Source organism: Trachemys scripta, chromosome 10 (assembly GCF_013100865.1).
Source record: "Trachemys scripta elegans isolate TJP31775 chromosome 10, CAS_Tse_1.0, whole genome shotgun sequence".
Lineage (NCBI taxonomy): Eukaryota > Metazoa > Chordata > Testudines > Emydidae > Trachemys > Trachemys scripta.
This window is the reverse complement of record NC_048307.1, coordinates 85,750,255-85,771,236: the sequence shown is the minus strand read 5'-3', so window position 1 is coordinate 85,771,236 and position 20,982 is coordinate 85,750,255. Positions and strand designations below refer to the sequence as shown.

At 43.4% G+C, this 20,982-nt stretch overlaps 1 protein-coding gene across 1 annotated transcript in view; it reads right to left on the bottom strand.

Moving 5' to 3' along the window:
* The window catches only part of IQGAP1 (IQ motif containing GTPase activating protein 1), a gene marked incomplete in the record, with an annotated part of 184,544 nt that overhangs the window by 57,198 nt on the left and 106,364 nt on the right, over window positions 1-20,982 (bottom strand). Inside the window, 7 exon segments of the mRNA XM_034782917.1 lie at window positions 8,458-8,682; window positions 10,077-10,240; window positions 10,409-10,564; window positions 16,223-16,431; window positions 16,890-16,959; window positions 17,048-17,119; window positions 17,684-17,767. Coding sequence (XP_034638808.1) covers window positions 8,458-8,682; window positions 10,077-10,240; window positions 10,409-10,564; window positions 16,223-16,431; window positions 16,890-16,959; window positions 17,048-17,119; window positions 17,684-17,767 — 980 coding nt within the window.

The following is a 20,982-nucleotide window of genomic DNA, read 5'->3' as shown; positions in this document are numbered from 1 at the left end:
CTGTATAAGTAGGGGCACTGCCAGCAGATCGAGGGACGTGATCGTTCCCCTCTATTCGACATTCGTGAGGCCTCATCTGGAGTACTGTGTCCAGTTTTGGGCCCCATACTACAAGAAGGATGTGGAAAAATTGGAAAGAATCCAGCGGAGGGCAACAAAAATGATTAGGGGTCTGGAGCACATGACTTATGAGGAAAGGCTGAGGGAACTGGGATTGTTTAGTCTGCAGAAGAGAAGAATGAGGGGGGATTTGATAGCTGCTTTCAACTACCTGAAAGGGGGTTCCAAAGAGGATGGATCTAGACTGTTCTCAGTGGTACCTGATGACAGAACAAGGAGTAATGGTCTCAAGTTGCAGTTGGGGAGGTTTAGGTTGGATATTAGGAAAAACTTGTTCACTAGGAGGGTGGTGAAGCACTGGAATGGGTTACCTAGGGAGGTGGTGGAATCTCCTTCCTTAGAGGTTTTTAAGGTCAGGCTTGACAAAGCCCTGGCTGGGATGATTTAGTTGGGAACTGGTCCTGCTTTGAGCAGGGGGTTGGACTAGATGACCTCCTGAGGTCCCTTCCAACCCTGATATTCTAGGATTCTAACTCCTCTTTGTGGACATCAGCCAGCCAGCATCCAGGCTGTCAAGTGCAGCAACTCTGGCTGCGAATGCAGGAGCTTGACATTGTTCTATGAGAGCAGGCCAGGCAGAATCAGTAAGGTGATTGGCCCCAAAAGAATCATCATCATCAGGTCTGAGTACCAGAACTGTTTGGCCAAGCTGGAGCTATTAGGATGATAGTCCCCAAGTTCTGTCTGAGCTTTACAGGACCCTGGGGAATCATAGGTTATCAGTGGAAAAGTGTATATGAGGACTAGGGTCCATAGGATGAGGAAAGTATCTGTGAGGGATCCTGGACACCCACCTCCTCTGAGCAGAAACTCTGGCATTCATTGTTGTGGCACACTGCAAACAAGACTATCATCAAGTATCCCCATTGGCAAAAGACTGTCCAGAGGCCTGAGGACTTGAGGGACTACTTGTGGCTCTCAGAAAAGTCTCTGCTGAGCTGGTCCCCCAGGTTCTTGAAGATGGAGAATTGGTCCTGCTTTGAGCAGGGGGTTGGACTAGATGACCTCTTGAGGTCCCTTCCAACTCTGATATTCTATGATTCTATGGAGAGCTACCACGGTGACCTGGTGCTGAATACTCTCTGACCAGACTCATGGCTTCTTGACACAGTACAGCTGATTGGACCCCTCCTTGCCAGTTGATGTAATCATGGAATCACAGAAGAGTAGGACTGGAAGGGACCTCAAACAGGTCATCTAGTCCAGTCCCCTGCACTCAAACCAGGACTAAGTAATAACTAGACCACTCCTGATAGGTGTTTGTCTAATCCGTTCTTAAAAACCTCCAATTATGAAGATTCCACAACCCTTCCTAGCCAATATGTTCCAGAGCTTAACTACCCTGACAGTTAGGAAGATTTTCCTAATGTCCAACTAAATCTCCCTTGCTGTAATTTAAGCCCATTGCTTTTTGTCCTGTCCTCAGAGGTTAACAATTTGTCACCCTCCTCCTTGTAACAACCTTTTACATACCTGAAAACTGTTATGTCCCCCGAGTCTTCTCTTCTCCAGACTAAACAAACCCAATTTTTTCAATCTTTCCCTATTGGTCATGTTTTCTAAACTTCTAATCATTTTTGTTGCTCACCGCTGGACTTTCTCCAATTTGTCCACATCTTTCTGAAATGTAACGCCCAGAACTGGACACGATGCTTCAGCTGAGGCCTTATCAGCATGGAGTAGATTGGAAGAATTACTTCTCGTGTCTTGCTTACAACACTTCTGCTAATACATTCCAGAATGATGTTTGCTTTTTTTGCAACAGTGTTACACTGTTGACTCATATTTAACTTGTGGTCCACTATGACCCCCAGATCCCTTTCCACAACACTCTTTCCTAGGCAGTCATCTCCCATTTTGTATGTGTGCAACTGATTGTTCCTTCCTAAGTGTAGTACTTTGCATTTGTCCTTATTGAATTTCATCCTATTTACTTCAGACCATTTCTCCAGTTTGTCCAGATCATTTTGAATTTTAATCCTATCCTCCAAAGCACAGCCCTGCCCAGCTTGGTATCGTCATCAAACTTTATAAGTGTACTTTTTATGCCATTATCTAAATAATTGAGGAAGATATTGAACAGAACCGGACCTAAGACTGATCCCTGTGGGATCCCACTTGATATGTCCTTCCAATTGACTGTGAACTACTGATAATTACTCTCTGAGAACAGTTTTCCAACCAGTTATGCACCCACCTTATAGTAGCTCCATCTAGGCTGTATTTCCCCAATTTGTTTATGAGAAGGTCATGCAAGACAGTATGGCTATGTCTACACTGAGCTCTCCCAGCGACAAAATAAAACTGCCACCAATGAGGGATGGTAGCTTCGTTGCCGGGAGAGCATCTCTCGCCGACAAAGCACAGTCCACACTGGCGCTTTTTGTCATTAAAACTTTTGTCGTTCAGGGGTGTTTTTTTCACACCTCCGAGCGACAAAAGTTTTAACGACAAAAGTGCAGTGTAGACATAGCCTATCAAAAGCCTTACTAAAATCAAGATGGAGTATTGGGAGCATAAGCTTTCGTGGGTAAGAACCTCACTTCTTCAGATGCAAGAAGTGAGGTTCTTACCCACGAAAGCTTATGCTCCCAATACTTCTGTTAGTCTCAAAGGTGCCACCGGACCCTCTGTTGCTTTTTACAGATTCAGACTAACACGGCTACCCCTCTGATACTTAAAATCAAGATATACCACATCTACTGCTTCCCCCCCACCCACAAATCTTGTTACCCTGTTAAAGAAAGCTATTAGGTTGGTTTGACAGGATTTGTTCTTGACAAACCCATGTTGACTGTTGTTAATCACATTATTATCTTCTGGGTGTGTGCAAACTGAATGCTCGATTATTTGCTCCATTATCTTTCCAGGTACTGAAATTAAGCTGACTGGTCTGTAATTCTCCAGGTTATCCTTATTCCCCTTTTTTATAGATTGGCACTATATTTGCACTCTTCCAGAACTCTGAAATCTCTCCCATCTTCCATAAGTTTTCAAAGATAATTGCTAATGGCTCAGATATCATAGAATATCAGGGTTGGAAGGGACCTCAGGAGGTCATCTAGTCCAACCCCCTGCTGAAAGCAGGACCAGTCCCCAACTAAATCATCCCAGCCAGGGCTTTGTCAAGCCTGACCTTAAAAACCTCTAAGGATGGAGATTCCACTACTTCCTTAGGTAACCCATTCCAGTGCTTCACCACCCTCCTAATGAAAAAGTTTTTCCTAATATCCACTGCAACTTGAGACAATTACTCCTTGTTCTGTCATCTGGTACCACCGAGAACAGCCTAGCTGCATCCTAGAATACTCAAGGAGCTAATAGAGGAGGTATCTGAGCCTCTAGCTATTATCTTTGGAAAGTCATGGGAGAGATTCCAGAAGACTGGAAAAGGGCAAATATAGTGCCCATCTATAAAAAGGGAAATAAAACCAACCCAGGAAACTACAGACCAGTTAGTTTAACTTCTGTGCCAGGGAAGATAATGGAGCAAGTAATTAAGGAAATCATCTGCAAACACTTGGAAGGTGGTAAGGTGATAGGGAACAGCCAGCATGGATTTGTAAAGAACAAATCATGTCAAACCAATCTGATAGCTTTCTTTGATAGGATAACGAGCCTTGTGGATAAGGGTGAAGCAGTGGATGTGGTATACCTAGACTTTAGTAAGGCATTTGATACAGTCTCGCATGATATTCTAATCGATAAACTAGGCAAATACAATTTAGATGGGGCTACTATAAGGTGGGTGCATAACTGGCTGGATAACCGTACTCAGAGAGTTGTTATTAATGGTTCCCAATCCTGCTGGAAAGGTGTAACGAGTGGGGTACCGCAGGGGTCTGTTTTGGGACCGGCTCTGTTCAATATCTTCATCAACGACTTAGATATTGGCATAGAAAGTACGCTTATTAAGTTTGCGGATGATACCAAACTGGGAGGGATTGCAACTACTTTGGAGGACGGGATCATAATTCAAAATGATCTGGACAAATTGGAGAAATGGTCTGAGTTAAACAGGATGAAGTTTAACAAAGACAAATGCAAAGTGCTCCACTTAGGAAGGAAAAAATCAATTTCACACATACAGAATGGGAAAAGACTGTCTAGGAAGGAGTACGGCAGAAAGGGATCTAGGGGTTATAGTGGACCACAAGCTAAATATGAGTCAACAGTGTGATGCTGTTGCTAAAAAAGCAAACATGATTCTGGGATGTATTAACAGGTGTGTTGTGAGCAAGACATGAGAAGTCATTCTTCCGCTCTATTCTGCTCTGGTTAGGCCTCAGCTGGAGTATTGTGTCCAGTTCTGGGCGCCGCATTTTAAAAAAGATGTGGAGAAATTGGAAAGGGTCCAAAGAAGAGCAACAAGAATGTTTAAAGGTCTTGAGAACATGACCTATGAAGGAAGGCTGAAAGAATTGGGTTTGTTTAGTTTGGAAAAGAGAAGACTGAGAGGGGACATGATAGCAGTTTTCAGGTATCTAAAAGGGTGTCATAAGGAGGAGGGAGAGAACTTGTTCACCTTAGCCTCTAAGGATAGAACCAGAAACAATGGGTTTAAACTGCAGCAAGGGAGGTCTAGGTTGGACATTAGGAAAAAGTTCCTAACTGTCAGGGTGGTTAAACACTGGAACAAATTGCCTAGGGAGGTTGTGGAATCTCCATCTTTGGAGATATTTAAGAGTAGGTTAGATAAATGTCTATCAGGGATGGTCTAGACAGTATTTGGTCCTGCCATGTGGGCAGGGGACTGGACTCGATGACCTCTCGAGGTCCCTTCCAGTCCTATAATCTATGAATCTCTTTGGAACCCCCTTCAGGTAGTTTTATAGATTCATAGATTATAGGACTGGAAGGGACCTCGAGAGGTCATCGAGTCCAGTCCCCTGCCCGCTGATCTCCTCAGGTCAGTTCCTTGAGTATTCTAGGATGCATTTCATCAGGCTCTGCTGACTTGAAGACATCTAGTAATATCTAAGGGCTTGTCTACACTGGCAATTTACAGCGCTGCAACTTTCTTGCTCAGGGGTATGAAAAAACTGTGGAGGTGCAGCACTTTAACATAGTCAGTGTAGACTAGCCGTAAATAATTTTTAACTTGTTCTTCCTTATTTTAGCTTCAGAATGTAGAATGTTTTCTTGTTACTCTTTATGTCGCTAGCTAATTTAATCTCATTTTGTGCCATGGCCCTTCTAATTTTGTCCCTACATGGTTGTATTCTTTTTTTATGTTCATCCTTCATAATATGAACTAGTTTCCACCTTTTGGAGAACTCTTTTTTGAGTTTCTGGTCATTGAAGATCTTCAGGTTAAGCCAGGTGGTTTCTTATGCAGTGGGATCGTTTGCTCTTGTGCCCTTAATAATGTCTCTTTGAAAAACTGCCAACTCTCTTGAACTGTTTTTTCCCCTTAGACTTGCTTCCCATGGGATCTTACCTATCAACTCTTAGTTTGCTAATGTCTACCTTCTTGAATCCATTATCATTTTCTGCTGTTTTCCCTCCTATCACTCCTTACAATCATGAACTCTATCATTTCATGATCACTTTTACCGAAGCTGCCTTCCACTTTCAAATTCTCAAACAGTTTCTCCCTATTTGTCAAAATCAAACTTAGAATAGTCTCTCCCCTAGTTGCTTTCTCCACCTTCCAAAATAAAAAATTGTCTTCAATGCATTCTAAGAACTTGTTGAATAATCTGTGCCCTGCTGTATTATTTTGCCAACAGATGACTGGGTAGTTGAAGTCCACCATCAAGGCCTGTGCTTTGGATGATTTTATTAGTTGTTTAAATAAAGCCTCATCCACCTCTTCTACCTGACTAGGTGATCTATAGTAGACCCCACCATGATATCACTCTTGTTTTTTATCCCTTTTATCCTTACCTAGAGAGTTTCACCAAGTGCATTGCCATGGTATTGTCTGGAGACCCTGAAGGAGCAGTAAGAATGCCCTTCATGCCAACTGAATAGCTTGGAGTTGCAGCACGTTGACACACAGGGATATTTGTGAGCCAACCATTTCCTCCAAATCTGAAGTTGGTCCAGCTGTGCTCCCTACCAATGAGTGGAAGCGCTCACGATCAGAACCTCTGAAGAGATGGATTCACAAATTCATATCTTTCAAGGCCAAAAGGGACCACTGTAATTATCTAGTCCCACCTCCTGTAGAACACAGGCCAGGGACTTAGAAGAAGACCCGCTTCCTAACAGGAGCACGAGAGCTACATCTTCCCTGGTCCTTAGTATGGGTCTCCTTACAGGTTCTGTTCTGCTTCGAAGTGGAAGCTGCCAAAGAACAAGGCTTGCGAGTACCCCTTGAGCAGGGGTAACATGATGGCTCACAGAGGCATTGGAGGAGGCCTTGCAGCAAATGGGTCAGTCAACCAATGCTTGCATTGAAGTCTCCAGCAGACATACCACTACTGAATCATAGGAGGGGCAGATCTTACATCTTTGCCTTCAGCCATTTTGGCCACATGGACTAGGTTGTGTGAGTGTGGCGGGGAGGCGCTTTGTACAGGGAGGTGATAGGGTACTGCGGGAGAGAAACTGTATCAATGCTTCGTTTCCACAGTGTACATCTATCTAAACTTTATTTATTCATTTATTTATCACCAACAGGTATGCTAACTAACTAACAACTGTAGTTATGGAATTAGAATAACAATATCTAAGAAATCTTTTGCAGGTTGAAGAGATGTGGATACTGCAGGGTTCCATCTCAAGAGTGGTAAGAAGGAAGTGAGAGGCAGTTGAGGCTGCCCCACCCCTTATATCCTCTGCTACGGTAGTCAAGAGAGTTCCCAGCGCATAGCCGCAGTGGACACTGCTGTTCAAAAGAATTAAATCTCATGTGCATAGGGCACGTGTGCACCCAGAGAGGAATATATGCGGACAATAACTCAAAGAAGGACTGGGCTCCTGCTCTTCCTTTCGGTAGTGGAAGGGCTGGGGATTTCTTGGTAGCGCCCCCTCTTTCCCTTTATTTGGACGTAGTGAGAAAATAATGCAGCATCCTTTTGCAGAGCATGCATGCAGATTGAGCAAGAAGGGTCAATTCCCCTTCAGAGCCCAGACAAGTGAGCAGAGTGCTCATTTCAACAGCCAAACTGCTCAACGCTTGGATACAAACTGGAAAGCTGGGCAGTTTCTGGGGAACAGGTATAATTCACTCTCTGTGGAAAAGCAGGCGTCTGTGTTTCGCACAAGCTGAAGTTTCTGCATAGTCTTCAACTGAAGCTGGGATGATTAAGCTGACAGCCCTTAGATGTTAGGGCCAGAGGGTACACTATAGGATGCTGTCAGCAGAAGGCCCTCAACTCTGAAACTTAACCCCACCCTCAGTCTTAACATAGCTAGTTTTGGCTACCAGAGCATGCTACAAGACCTATCTCTTTGGACAGGGTCAGGATTTCTGAGTGAGCAAACTCAGTTTGTACTGTCAGAGTACTTTAACTGTTGGCAACACTCAGTTTGAATTTTTCAGTATGTGTTTTTAAAAATCATCTCTATTTGAACCTATTCCAAGTTCTGGATGCATGCAATGATATGCACTGAGAGAAATAAAACCAACAGGACTGCCTTAAAGAGTATCCAGCATAAAGGGGTTCCTAATTCTGTTTATGTATCTGGATGCTATTGTAATTAAAAATAAACAATAGTACTAATAAAGAGAATTGCAACCCTTTGCCATTAACTTGCTATAAGATGGTCACTCTTATGGAGACTCCAAACAGTGCTGTGTAAGGCAGAAAAAATTAAGAGGACACTAACAAGTAAAAGCTCTTCCACTCCTGACCTAATATAAGTGGTCTAGAAATTAGCATTAAATGTGGCACCTGAAGCATCAAAGCTGACCCCCTTACTCAGAGAATCCTCAATATGCCAGGATAGGGAGGAGGAAGGATATCTGCTAAATTACTACAGAATTGCACATCACAGCATTTATTGTATGTATCTCACTTCAAATGCACACTATGCAACCAAAACTGACAAGAAGCTGATTCCTGATAACTTTCTTCATAGTCTCTTATAGCTCAGAAAGTACCCCTTAGATGTCTAATTAATCCTTTAAAGCAAGTGATGCCAAGGTCTATTTCCCTTTCCTGTAGGAAAGGTGAAAGACTTTCTTGACACCTTAGATGGGTAGCCTGTTGGTCACATTCCATCATCAACTTTACAACTACCCAACAGGAATTGATTTGATGAGTCAAACATTCTTTAAACCCAGTGGAAATTGGGAAGAGAAACTCAGTGAAGCCAGAGAGGCAAAAAGCAGATAACGTAAGGCAGCTGAGAAGTAAAAAAGCAAAGTAGTAAGAGTTCCCACACCTGGCCTCTCCAGTTTGCGACTCCATCTGGTTAACCCAAGATTTGTAAATGTCCACAGGATCAGTTTTGATGTTGAGTGATTTGTCATCCATGATTTCCTTCACAACAGGTGCCAGGATCTGCCTCATTGCATTCTGGCCACGGGCACCACGGTTGAAACTTACCACCATCTTAATAACAGTGGGGTTTCCAGTCACAATCTCATGTATCTGATCTACTTTTGATCTGGAAGAGAATTAACATGAATAAAAAACTAACTAGAAATAGTTTTACCAGTTATGCAACACTCACATTTCATGATGCATGCTTCTTAAGGCAGAATGTGTTGGTTTCTTTTGTAAAGCTGGTGGATTTTTACAAAATTTCAATGAAACAAGTTACAACAGAGTGCATTAAGGAGCTTCATGGTTCCTGGCTCAGGTGTGCTAGGAGGCAGCATGGGGCACAAAATTTAGCACCTTCATCTAAGAAATGTAGCACAGTTAGCTGGTGCCCAGAATACCAAGGCTTAGAGCTGTTACAGCACATTTTGCACTTCATTTTTAAATACAACACTTCAAAAACATTTTTGTAGGGAGAGAGAGAGAAAATGGGTGTGTTTTGGAGGGGGGCAGGGAAGATATGTACGGTATTCTTTCACTATGAGAGACAGATCATCATAGAAGACTAGGAGAAAAACTACATTTAGTGATAGCATGACTTGCTGAAAGGATGAAAACAACAAATTAACAGAAAAGTCTCCAGAGAGATAGTTTATATTCTTTTTCAGTGATGAGGCCCCAGCTGTGCACTGGGAGGAATTGGACTATGATGTGACATGACCACAAAGAATGTGCCAAGCCTGTGTCCACAAACTGACAGCCTATAAGAATGTAAACTACTACAGCTTTATTTGAGCTCTTGCATTCTCATTAGCTGTTGAAAATCCAGGACAAGCTGAGTTTGCACTTCAGTTTCTTACAACTTGTCTACATGGCAAGTTACCATGCAGCAAGCCAGAGCGTGAATCTATAGTGCACCAGATTGTCATGCAGTAACATCCTGTGTGATCACTGCTACAGCATAGTAAAAGTCCCGCAATGTGGTTTAGTATACTGCTGCAAAGTGCAGTGTCCTCATAGCAGTGTACTGCACGGCAAGTTGGTGCACTGTAGATTAACACTCCAGCTTGCTGTGCAGTAACCTGTCATATAGACAAGCGTTTAATTCTCCTGCCTGTCCTTTTCCAAGCTCCTTATTGGCTTACAAAGCTGGAGCTACTCTAGGCACAACAGCAGTTTAAATCACTTGACATTGTGGTTACATGTTTTTCCAAAACAGATTCATTTAGCCAATTTTCCTCCTCAGAAAAGCAGATGCTTTTAATCTAAAATAAAATCATCCTAAAATGCAATGTAAAGAGGCTTGTTTTCTCCTCAATGGCTATTATTGAATAGCTCCTCTCCAAGCTAACAGATATTTCTTTGCGCTTCAGGGAAAACCAAATTATTCTTAGACAGAAACTGGAGACTCAAGCATGAACAGGGATAAACAGTGTAGCAGAAGACATCAGGTGATAAATGCCATCATAACAACGGTCCTTTAAGCCATCTGTATGGAAAGGCCATGGCAGCACATACTTGATTTCTTCCTGCAGTGCTGTCTGGAAAAGCCGAAGTAACAGGTATTCTTCCCTCTGATTGGATGCATAGTTATACAGCGTGAAGATCACAGAATCCATAAACTTGGTGGATTTGTTCTGAGGCATCTGAAAAATCAGCTTGGCCAAGTAGGTGGGGTTAGTCTACAACAACAACAAAAAAACGTTTAGCATTCACTCCCATAAAGGCCAGGACAACTGGTGGCAATAGTGGGTCCAAAGCACAATGCACAGGTGATGACTGATTCAAGACATAGAAGTCTCCATGGCCAGAGGCTGTCAAAATCTCTAAGGCTTTGGGGAGCTGTTTACCTGAAGCAAGTAGAACAGGTGCTGATATGCTTCCAGCTTCTCCCTCTTCTCTTTGCTTAGAGCCTTCAAACCTCCCCTCTGTTTGTTCAGCATCATCATGTCAGACAGCTGCTCCTTGTTCTTCTTGGTAAGTTTCTTACTATGAGAGACAACATCCTGCAAAGACAGAGAGAGACTCAAATCTAACTTAAATCCCCCAAATCCTCATTCACATTTTTTAAAATCATGTCCCTTTAATCTCTATATTTATTAATACTGCACAGAGAATTATGCACAATTTTATACCTGGGTGTGCAATGGATACTGCACTGGTTTAATTAGTTGATGATTTCCTGCTAGCAATGATCAAAAATAGCATTCCCATGGTGATTTAATTAAATCCATCAGCTGCATTCAATACAACTAGCCATGAGGTGTTCCTCACTCGATTGCAGCTGCAGGCTGGGACAGACCATCATTGTGAGTAGTTGTTTCTTTCTTAGTGGACCCAGAGTGTTGTATTGAGAGACTGCTCACTTCCCTGAGGGCCCACTCTTGTTGGGGTACTGTGGGGCTCAAGGTGCACATGAAACTGCTGGGGCATACTGGAAGCGTAAGAGGAGGAGGAGGCAGCATGAGAAGGTGATCCTCGGAACCAGAGCCCCAGAAGGAGCTGTGATTTGGTTTGGAATGAGGTCTTCAATATGTGGATTACAGACAAAGCCTGTTTTATTGAATCTGCCAGGTACAATTTACCGATTTACCCAGAGTCCTGAATGATGGTTAACTGACAGACTCAATCCAGGTAGGACTGAGGTAAGCGGCGATATTCAGGTTCACAACCTCAGGGTCCTGTCTGATATGCAGCTGCTTCTGCACAGCCAGATTTTGTTATTATGAATCAAGTTTATTATGGTAGTGCCTAAGGAACACACAAAAATGGGGCCACCTTGTGCTAAGAGCTGTACAGAGTAGTAGACATTCCCTGCCCCAAAGAGCTTACAATCTAAATAGACCAGACAGACGGGGGGGGGGGGGGGGTTCACAACACAAGAACTAGGGTTCACCACATTAAATTAATAGGCAGCAGGTTGAAAACAAAAGGAAGTATTTTTTCCACAACGTAGAGTCAACCTGTGGAATTCCTTGCCAGAGGATAGGATAGGAGGCAGGGAATTCTGACCGATGAGCCTTCCACTGTGGAATGTGCTGCCCCATTAGTTAAACATAGCCCTAATATGTTGACCCTTCAGGTTATGTTGTCTCTTCTCCTAGGCTTTCCTTTGTACAAGGGGTGAGATGAGCAGCTGGGTGGTCAGGGATGGTACACTCACATTGTGAAGGTGTTTATATTGAAGCTGAGCACTGGCAACAATCTGGTCAATTGTCCTTGCAGCTGAAGCAGCCAACTGTTTTTCTCTTCCACTGAAGCCAAAAGGACCAATGAAACCTTGCAAAAGGGCCATTCTGGTATCCTCTTTGTTGACAGCAAAAGTAAAATTGGTGCCCGGAACGTTCCAATATTGTCTGAAACAACTAAAGCCGTTCTCCTCATCAAGCAGTTGAAAAGCCTGAACACTGATATCTGAGCTTTATCTGAACTGCGCTGGCCAGGAAGTGATGAAATGAAAGCAAGGACTATATATTTTTAGTCTCAGGCTGCCCTGATGGGTTGCTCCAGAAGGGATGGCTGTTATACTTTCACCCAATGCCCAATGGGCATTGCAGGGCTGATGTGTGATTAATGAATGACTATCAGAGTCTTCTTCTGTACCAGCTACTGGAATCTTACCATTATCACAGTGTATGGTCCCATCAACACCAAGGTCAACAATGCGACTGCAGACAATTTGTCCCAGTAATTACACTCAATCCTTAATGAAACTCTGAGAAGAGATGTTGTCATGATCCTGGGTGATTTTAATGCAGAAGTAGGAAAGGATAATGACACCTGGGCCAGTACTCTCAGGAAATTTGATATTGGGCAGAAGAACAGGAATGGACAGCAAATGCTGGAATTAGCGATTGCCAATGACATGGTGATTGACTCTTCCATCACCCAAAGAGTCATAAGCCGATCTGGTGCTGCCCATATGTTTTCACTAGGACTGTTATTGATTGTGTTTTCATTAACTGTTATCGGTCAACAGTCATAGATGTAAGAGTTTGCAAAGGTATTGAGCAGGACACTGACAATCCGCTTCTGCTGATAAAAGTGCACCTCTGATTTAGAAGACTGCCAAGTTAATGGGCCTAAATTAGTCTGATTTAATTAAATACTCATATTACAACCAAGCTATCATACAGCTTTCTCTTCTGAACTGCTTAAGCATTAGAGACTGAAGTCTCATTCTGTCTGTCATCTGATGAGGAATGGCTTTGTTTCAAATAATCAGTGCTGACCGTTGCCAGCTCAGTGCTGGGGCCTCAACCCTCCAAATTTCACCCATGGATCAGTGAGGAGATGCTCCTAGCAGTTGGAGTTAAGGGGTAAAAAAAAACCAAGGCTGCAATTTGAGTCTTCAAAGACAAGTTGTTGAGAGCAAAAGCAAAGGCTGAATGGGTTTGAATTTGGAATACCATCAAGTCATTGTATAATAAGATAAGAAACCCTGGTGGTTGTCTTAGACAGTCAGTTTAGAACAGGCTGCCGGCAGGCACCATCTCAGCATGCTTTAGTTAACTTTACAGTGTTTGCAGCAGAAGGTGGCACCATCTTGATTAGTAAGAATTAGGACAGCAACATTGGCCAGAGCCTGTAGTATCAGTTGTATCAATGTATCAGTTGTATCAAGATCATTTCAAGATGCTCCGCAATTGTCTGTCACCTGCAGCCCCTCTTCCATTTGAGAAGGGACAGCAGCCACCTTCCTTCAACAAAAAGAGTCCATAAGCTGCAGTCTGGGAAGACATGATGGGTTCTAACATTACCCCGGAGTTGCTGAAGACATGTGAGAGTATTGCTGTACTGTCGCTGCAAAGGCTCTTCTAGACCATCTGGCATACTACTCTCATCCCCAATGATTGGAAGACGGGGTAATCTGTTCGAAAAGGGCAATAAGGTAGAATGTAGCAACTACTTGGGTATTATTCTGTTACTCCTAGGGAATAACCTTTGCTTCCATATTATTGACAATGGCAAAGGCTGGGGTACTCAGTGTGGCTTTAAGACTGGTCGTTCTACTATCAACCAAGTCTTTATCTTGAGACCTTTTTCAGTAGATGGTTGAATTTAATATGCCATGCACAGCACTTGTTATAGACTTCACCAGACCTTTTATTCAAGTGCATTGAACAAGTCTATGGAATCTAATGAGGTGACTCAACGTCCCTGGAAGACAGGGATAGAAAAGCTCTATAATGGAATAGAAAGCTGTGTTAGAGTCAATGGCAGATATATGGCATGGTTTCCTATCTCGATGGGAGTTCATCAAGGCTTTGTTCTGTCACTACTGTTCAATATCGGCATGAACTAGTTGATAGATAAGCTTGAGGAGGCAACTGTTAGTGCAGCGTGCATTGGTCTGGTTATTAATTCAGATAAAACTAAGTCCCTAGCCCTTACCATCAAAGCAACCACCAGCTCAGTATTGACCTGTCCCAAGGAGACACTGACACTGAGTATCAGCTGTTAAATATTTGGGCAGCATCACAGATAGTGCTGGAAAGATTTAGGAGCTTGTATATCAGCAGCTGCTGCCATGTGTCAGGTCATTCAGCAGTTTCCTGAGCTTGATAAGTTTATGGAGGGACAGTATGATGAGACTGCCTACAACGGCATGTAGCCAATCTGTGACTGTTAGTAGCAAAATATCCCCAACGGCTGGTGATGGGACATTAGATGGGGAGGGCTCTGAGTTACAACAGAGAATTCTTTCCCAGGTTTCTTGCTGGTGGGTCTTGCCGAAATGCTCAGGGTCATATTTGGGGTCGAAAAGTAAATTTCCCCTGGGGTCAGATTGGCAGAGATCCTGGGGGGGTGGGGGGAAGAAGAGGGGAGAGAGGTTAGCCTTCTTGTGCATCATGGGGCACAGGTCACTTGCAGGTTTAAACTAGAGTAAATGGTGGATTCTCTGTAACTTGAAGTCTTTAAACCATGTTTCGAGGATTTCAGTAACTCAGACAGAGGTTAGGGTGTATTTCAGGAGTGGGTGGGCGAGGTACTGTGGCCTGCAACGTGCAGAAGGTCAGACTAGATGATCATGATGGTCCCTTCTGACCTTAAAGTCTATGAATCGATGAGGATGTTGTAACATCAAGCTTGCTACAAAGCTGTGGATCTATAAAAGCACAGTCATACTCACTCTATTGTATGGAAGTGACATATGGGTGCTAAGGAAAGCTGAAGAATCCCAGATTGACATTTGTCATTCTCGTCGTCTTCATCAGCTGACCCATGTCACATCTCATAAACAAGGCTATTAAAAACTGAACCTAGTAACCATCTCCAGTCAGCTCTGGTTCAGTTTTGGCAGCCTTCTTGATACAGACATATTATTAGAATGAAAGACCAATGAATTCTTAAGCATCTGTATCAAAGAATGTCACTATGTGACTAGCCATCATGTGAGTGTCAAAAGCTTCGGTGGCACAGTAAGATTGCCAGTGCTGGACAAACTGAGTATACAACCAGACCACTTTAAGCATCTTGCCAGAGACTGATGCATGTGGTGCTCTATTTGAAAGGTCATGTCTCTTTGGGATTTGCCATAATGAGGATGATGATGGGGATGGTGGGAGACCTCTGTGTGGGGGTAGAGGGAAAGATGGTGGGACTGAGTAGGAGTTATCACATGTAGACATTGGGTCCAGCTGCTGCTGCTTTTACAATAACCGTGAATGTGCCCAATATAGTAGAGGTGTGCATTTTTTAAATTAAAAGTATTTTGCTTACTTGCCGGAGTTAAGGGGCTGAATTCCCTAACATTCTTACTTGTGTAATGCATGTATGTATGTATGACTCTTATAACCATTTTAGAGATGTGGACACTGAGGCACAGAGAATCAGAATCATAGAATATCAGGGTTGGAAGGGACCTCAGGAGGTCATCTAGTCCAACCCCCTGCTGAAAGCAGGGCCAATCCCCAGACAGATTTTTACCCCAGTTCCCTAAATGGCCCCCTCAAGGATTGAACTCACAACCATGGGTTTAGCAGGCCAATGCTCAAACCCCTCAGCAAACCAGAACCAGATTAGAATTCAGGAGTTCTAGTCACTCAGTTGTCTCTAGACAATTCTGTCCTCTCTCTAAAACATTTCAACAACAAATCTCCTAGGATACTTGCCACAATTTACAATACAATCTTCCCTTGGCTTATCATGTATCTGATCCACAGTGCAATGTGATTTTGCCTGATTTAGACTGTATACTACTGGGGCAGTGACTATGTTTCTGTTCTATATTGTGCTGGGCACGTTAATTATTATTTAAGAGACTATGGCATTAAAGGGGCACAGCAGTAATATTTTTTTTTGAACAATCACCATCTTCTATAACAAACCTCTCTCTCAGGCAGCCACCTCAGAAGGCCCCCCACATCATCTCTTTCTTCTTGCCTGGCTATCTCTGAAGCATTTCTTTTCTTTCCTTTCCTTCTTTCAGCTGTGCTACAACCACCCACTTGTCCTTCTGAATCCCCATCAACTTCCACTTGCCTTGATTATCGCACAGAGGCCCTCTGTTTCACATGCACTTCCTTCCCCACAGTGGAACTGACTGTTCAATTAGTAGAGCTGTCTAGAACAGGTAAGAGCTGGGGGGGCTGGTTCTCTCCATTATCTAGTCTATATGCCTGACTCTGTACTTTGGCTTTCCCTGTTAGTGTGGTTCATACCTGCAATGTGATTTTGTTTTTCACAAGCAGTCCAATTTTGATGTCCATCAGATTGAGGTCATTTTCCAGTTGCTGATTGGATCGGATTAGGGTCACAACCTCCTCACGCAGCTTCATTAGGTCAAGCTCTTCCTGAAAATCTTGGTCACTCTGATCCAGTAAGTGGACAAATTTCCGGACCACAGCCATAGGTGGGTCTTCAGCACTGACTAAAAGGAAATGAAGTATCAGGCAAAGAGCAACAGAAATCAATGAATACACATTTTAACAGCATATGAAGTATCCGTTTATCACCTGACAAATTTAGCACCACACAATATAAACAGCTTCTAGCAAGATTTGGAATTACTTATTTCTGGACAAAACGTGAGCATAACCAGCAACAAATGAAAGAGTCACACAAATATCAATTCTAGGCCAATTTGTGATGCAGGTTAATTGAGAAGCTGTAGTTCTACCCATCAGTAGCTACAGTGATATCTGGATTTAAAATTTCTCCCCCACAGTGTTCCCCAACCTTACACTCTCCCCTACCAGTACCACCCCAAATTCCTCTCATACTACTACTCTTCTAAATGGTCTACAGTGATACAGACTACATTAGCAGTGTGCCATGGAAATACTGACTCTTCAGGTATAAAAGTCTCATTCCCTTGGCAATACTTACTGAGAGTTTTGTAGTCATCTCGTGCTTTATTTGCACGAATAAAAGCCTGGATTTTTACAATGTCCTTTATCTAGGAGGAAAAAAAATCCCACGTCATTTCATTCACAGTGTAATACAGAAAATATATATTAAAACTAGTGTAGCAGAGAGACTCTTACATGGTCTCTGAAATACTGCAGACGATCTCTGTACCGCTTTCTGGCTTGATACATCCTGGTCATTGACTGAATCTGTGAAGTAGTAATGAGACACTCAGATAAACTTTTTCCTCCATTACAGGGTCCCACAACAACCTTATTGCCACAAAGACATTGAGGAATTAGCAGGAATTTAAAGAAATGCAACAAAAATTATCACAGAGCTAGAGGAATTGATGCTAAATATGTAAATTTTGGCTAAATTACAGATGAGGAAGGAGAGAAGCAAATCCTAACATTCTATAAATATTTGAAGAATATCAACGCCAGGAAGGGAGAGGGATTATTTAGGATCATACACAAAGAGGGGGTATAATTAGGAGAATGGGGTAAAGTTAGAGAAGGATTTAGAATGAACATTAGAAAAAACTTTCTGACCGTGGGATCAGTGAGGCAGTGGAATTTTCTATCGGGAAAAGAAGCAGCAGCCCTGGTGATTTTTAAAACTACACTGGACAAACAACTAGAAACAGTACATAATCCATGATACTGAATGATTCTGCCCTGGCTCCTGAGGATAGACTATATGACCTAAAAGTTCTTTTCCATCTCTAATTTCTATGACTATGAGTAGACACACTTCCAAGGAAACTGTACCTTCACTACTTGGTCCTTGTGTGCTCGCAGGTACTCCAAGCGATCTTGGTATTCCTTTCGCTGCTTGTAGCCACGCCACTGAGACTGAAACCAGACAATGCACACACACACAAATTTACTTTGCAAGGCATTACCATTCTTAACACTCCCGTGCTATTCATCTTCCCAAGTTTGCCTTTGTCCAAGTGTAAAATTGAGGATTTATAATTTGGGTTTTTTTTTAATATGTATGAAAAATGTTAGATGCACTATGGGTACATCTACAATGCAGTTAGACATCCGCAGGTGGCCTGTGCCAGCTTACTCAGGCTCATAGGGCTCTTTAACTGCAGTGTAGACATTTGGGCTCAGGCTGCAGGTCGAGCTTTGGGACCCTCCCACCTCAGAGGGTCCAGCCTGAGCTCAAACATCTACATTGCAGTTAAACAGCCCCTCAGCCCGAGCCCTGTGAGCCCGAGTCAGCTAGCACAATCCAGCCACAGGTTTTTAATTGCAGCATTGACATATCCTAACCCTTGCCCAATAGTCTTCATTACGGAGTTTACCACGGACAAGGTGATAGGTATGTGCCTTAAGAAGGGAGCTGGATCACAAAGAAGTGACTGTCCACATAGATTTAGGGAAGGTGTTCCACATATAAGGGGTCACATGGAAGAAATGCAGTGCTTTGAGAGAGAAATCCAAATTTGTTAACTTTTGGGAAAAGACACTTCTCTGCAGGCTCTGGGGAAGGGAGTGTGGAAAAGCTTGGAGGTATCCAATTGCTATGTTCTCTGTGAAAGGATGAAATTGTATTCAGTTTGAAGTATATATATATATACACGTGTTGTGGAGATAAACTACTCATCAAAGTACAGGTCACATATTATACAACAGAAACATTATTCACTCTCCTCCTGCAAAAAGTGTCCAACCCTCATACCAAATGTCGCTTCTTCCCTCTTCTGACCCCCTAGCTCCTTGAACAACCTGACCACGAAGAGAAGCAATATGATCCCCCCAATCAATCCTGCGGGTGACTCTCATGCCCACTCCCTCCTAACCAAATATTCCTGCTCTGTTATGAAGCTACTGATCTCTCCGATTCCTGGCCTAAGAGATACCAACTCATTCTACATTCCTCCCTGGTGGTTCCAGCCCAAGAAGGATCCAGCAGTACAAGAGGGCAAGTTGTATCAGTTTCACAGACTGAAGGATTACAAAAGGTAATAGGAGAAAGGACACTCCATATAAGAGTCCTGACAAGTCTTCCCTAGTTCCCAGTTTTTCGCAGATCTCCTGCTTTTGCGTCTGCTCTCTGCTTCCCCAATCTCCTTACTGAGTCTCCAGTTTTAGCCAGCTACCAAGGTAGGCGAAGCCAGTTTCTAAGGCCTGATCTACACTACACAGATAGATTGACATAAGGCAGCTTACATCGACCTATTTATTTCAGTGTGCACACTACAGCCTTGTCCTGACGATGTATGTAGCCTACTACCCCAACGTAATAACTCTACCTCCATGAGAGGCTAGGGCTTATGTCAGTGTAATTATGGCAACAAAGTGTCTATATACACACTGCTACTTACATCAGCTGTTAGACCTCCTCAATTTCAAGAGCGTTTGGCAGCTGGACCCTGCTCCCAGCTGGGGCAAGAATGGCTCCCTCTCGCAGCTGGGACGAGAAGCCCAGGTGACTGGACTGAACACCCAGCTGGGAGCCAGGACAAGAATGGTCCCTGCTCCTGGCTGGCAGCTGGAGCAAGAAGTCTGGGTGGCCCTCCCCGCTCCCGAGGTTGGGAACATTGGCTGTCTTGTCAATTTCATGGCTCCATGGTGGCTGCCCATCTCCCAGCAGAGAGTGGGAGGGGCAAGAAGCTGAGGCAGCTAGACCCCGCTCTCCGGGACAAGAAGCCCCGGGCGGCTTCTTTCCTGCTCCTGGCGGGGAACAGGGAGGCAAGGCAGGAGGAGCAGCCTGCTGGAAGCCAGGAAGACTATGGGGCAGCCACGTTCCAAGCAGGGAGCTGCTAGTCTCTCAGCTCCCCAACACTGCCCCTCTTAGGTTGGTAGAAGCACTGCTAGTGAGGATGCGCACAAACGACCCAAGGAGGGTAGTGTGGACATGCACCACCACAGTAATTACTGCAGTGGCTCTAAGTCATAAGAACGGCCATACTGGGTCAGACCAAAAGTCCATCTAGCTCAGTATCCTGTCTTCCGACAGTGGCCAATGCCAGGTGCTCCAGAGGGAATGAACAGAACAGGTAATCACCAAGTGAGCCATCCCGTCCCCCAATACCAGCTTCTGGCAAACAGAGGCTAGGGACACCATCCCTATCCATCCTGACTAATAGTCATTGATGGACCTATCCTCCATGAACTTATCTAGTTCTTTTTTGAACCCTGTTATAGTCTTGGTCTTCACAACATCTTCTGGCAAGGAATTCCACAGGTTGACTCTGCATTGTGGAAAAAATACTTTCTTTTGTTTTCAACCTGCTGCCTATTAATTTAATGTGGTGACCCCTAGTTCTTGTATTATGAGAAGGAATAAATAACACTTCCTTATTTACTTTCTCCACACCAGTCATGATTTTATAGACCTCTCTCATATCCCCCCCGAGTCATCTCTTTTCCAAGCTGAAAAGTCCAAGTCTTATTAATCTCTCCTCATATGGCAGCTATTCCATACCCCTAATAATTTTTGTTGCCCTTTTCTAAACCAATTCCAATACATCTTTTCTGAGATGGGGCGACCACATCTGCACAGAGTATTCAAGATGTGGGTGTACCATGGATTTATATAGAGGCAATATGATATTTTCTGTCTTATTACCTATCCTGTTCTTAATGATCCATTTTATTTGCTTTTTTGACCGCCGCTGCACATTGAGTGGATGTTTTCAGAGAACTATCCACAATGACTCCAAGATCTCTTTCTTGAGTGGTAACAGCTAATTTAGACCCCATCATTTTATATGTATGGTTGGGATTATGTTTTCCAATGTGCATTACTTTGAATTTATCAACACTGAAGTCAACCTAATATAGGTTGACTTTATTTTTTAGTATAGACATACCCTAAGACTTCCTCCACTTTCTTCTCCTGCCAATCAGGCTACCTTCCCTGCCCTCAACTCCTTCCCCTTTTCCAATGACGGGGGTTGTCTTCATGAGACAAATCAGGTCCACATTGGGATTTTATAAAATGTATAAAGAAGAACAGGAGTACTTGTGGCACCTTAGAGACTAACAAATTTATTAGAGCATAAGCTTTCGTGGACTACAGCCCACTTCTTCGGATGCATCCGAAGAAGTGG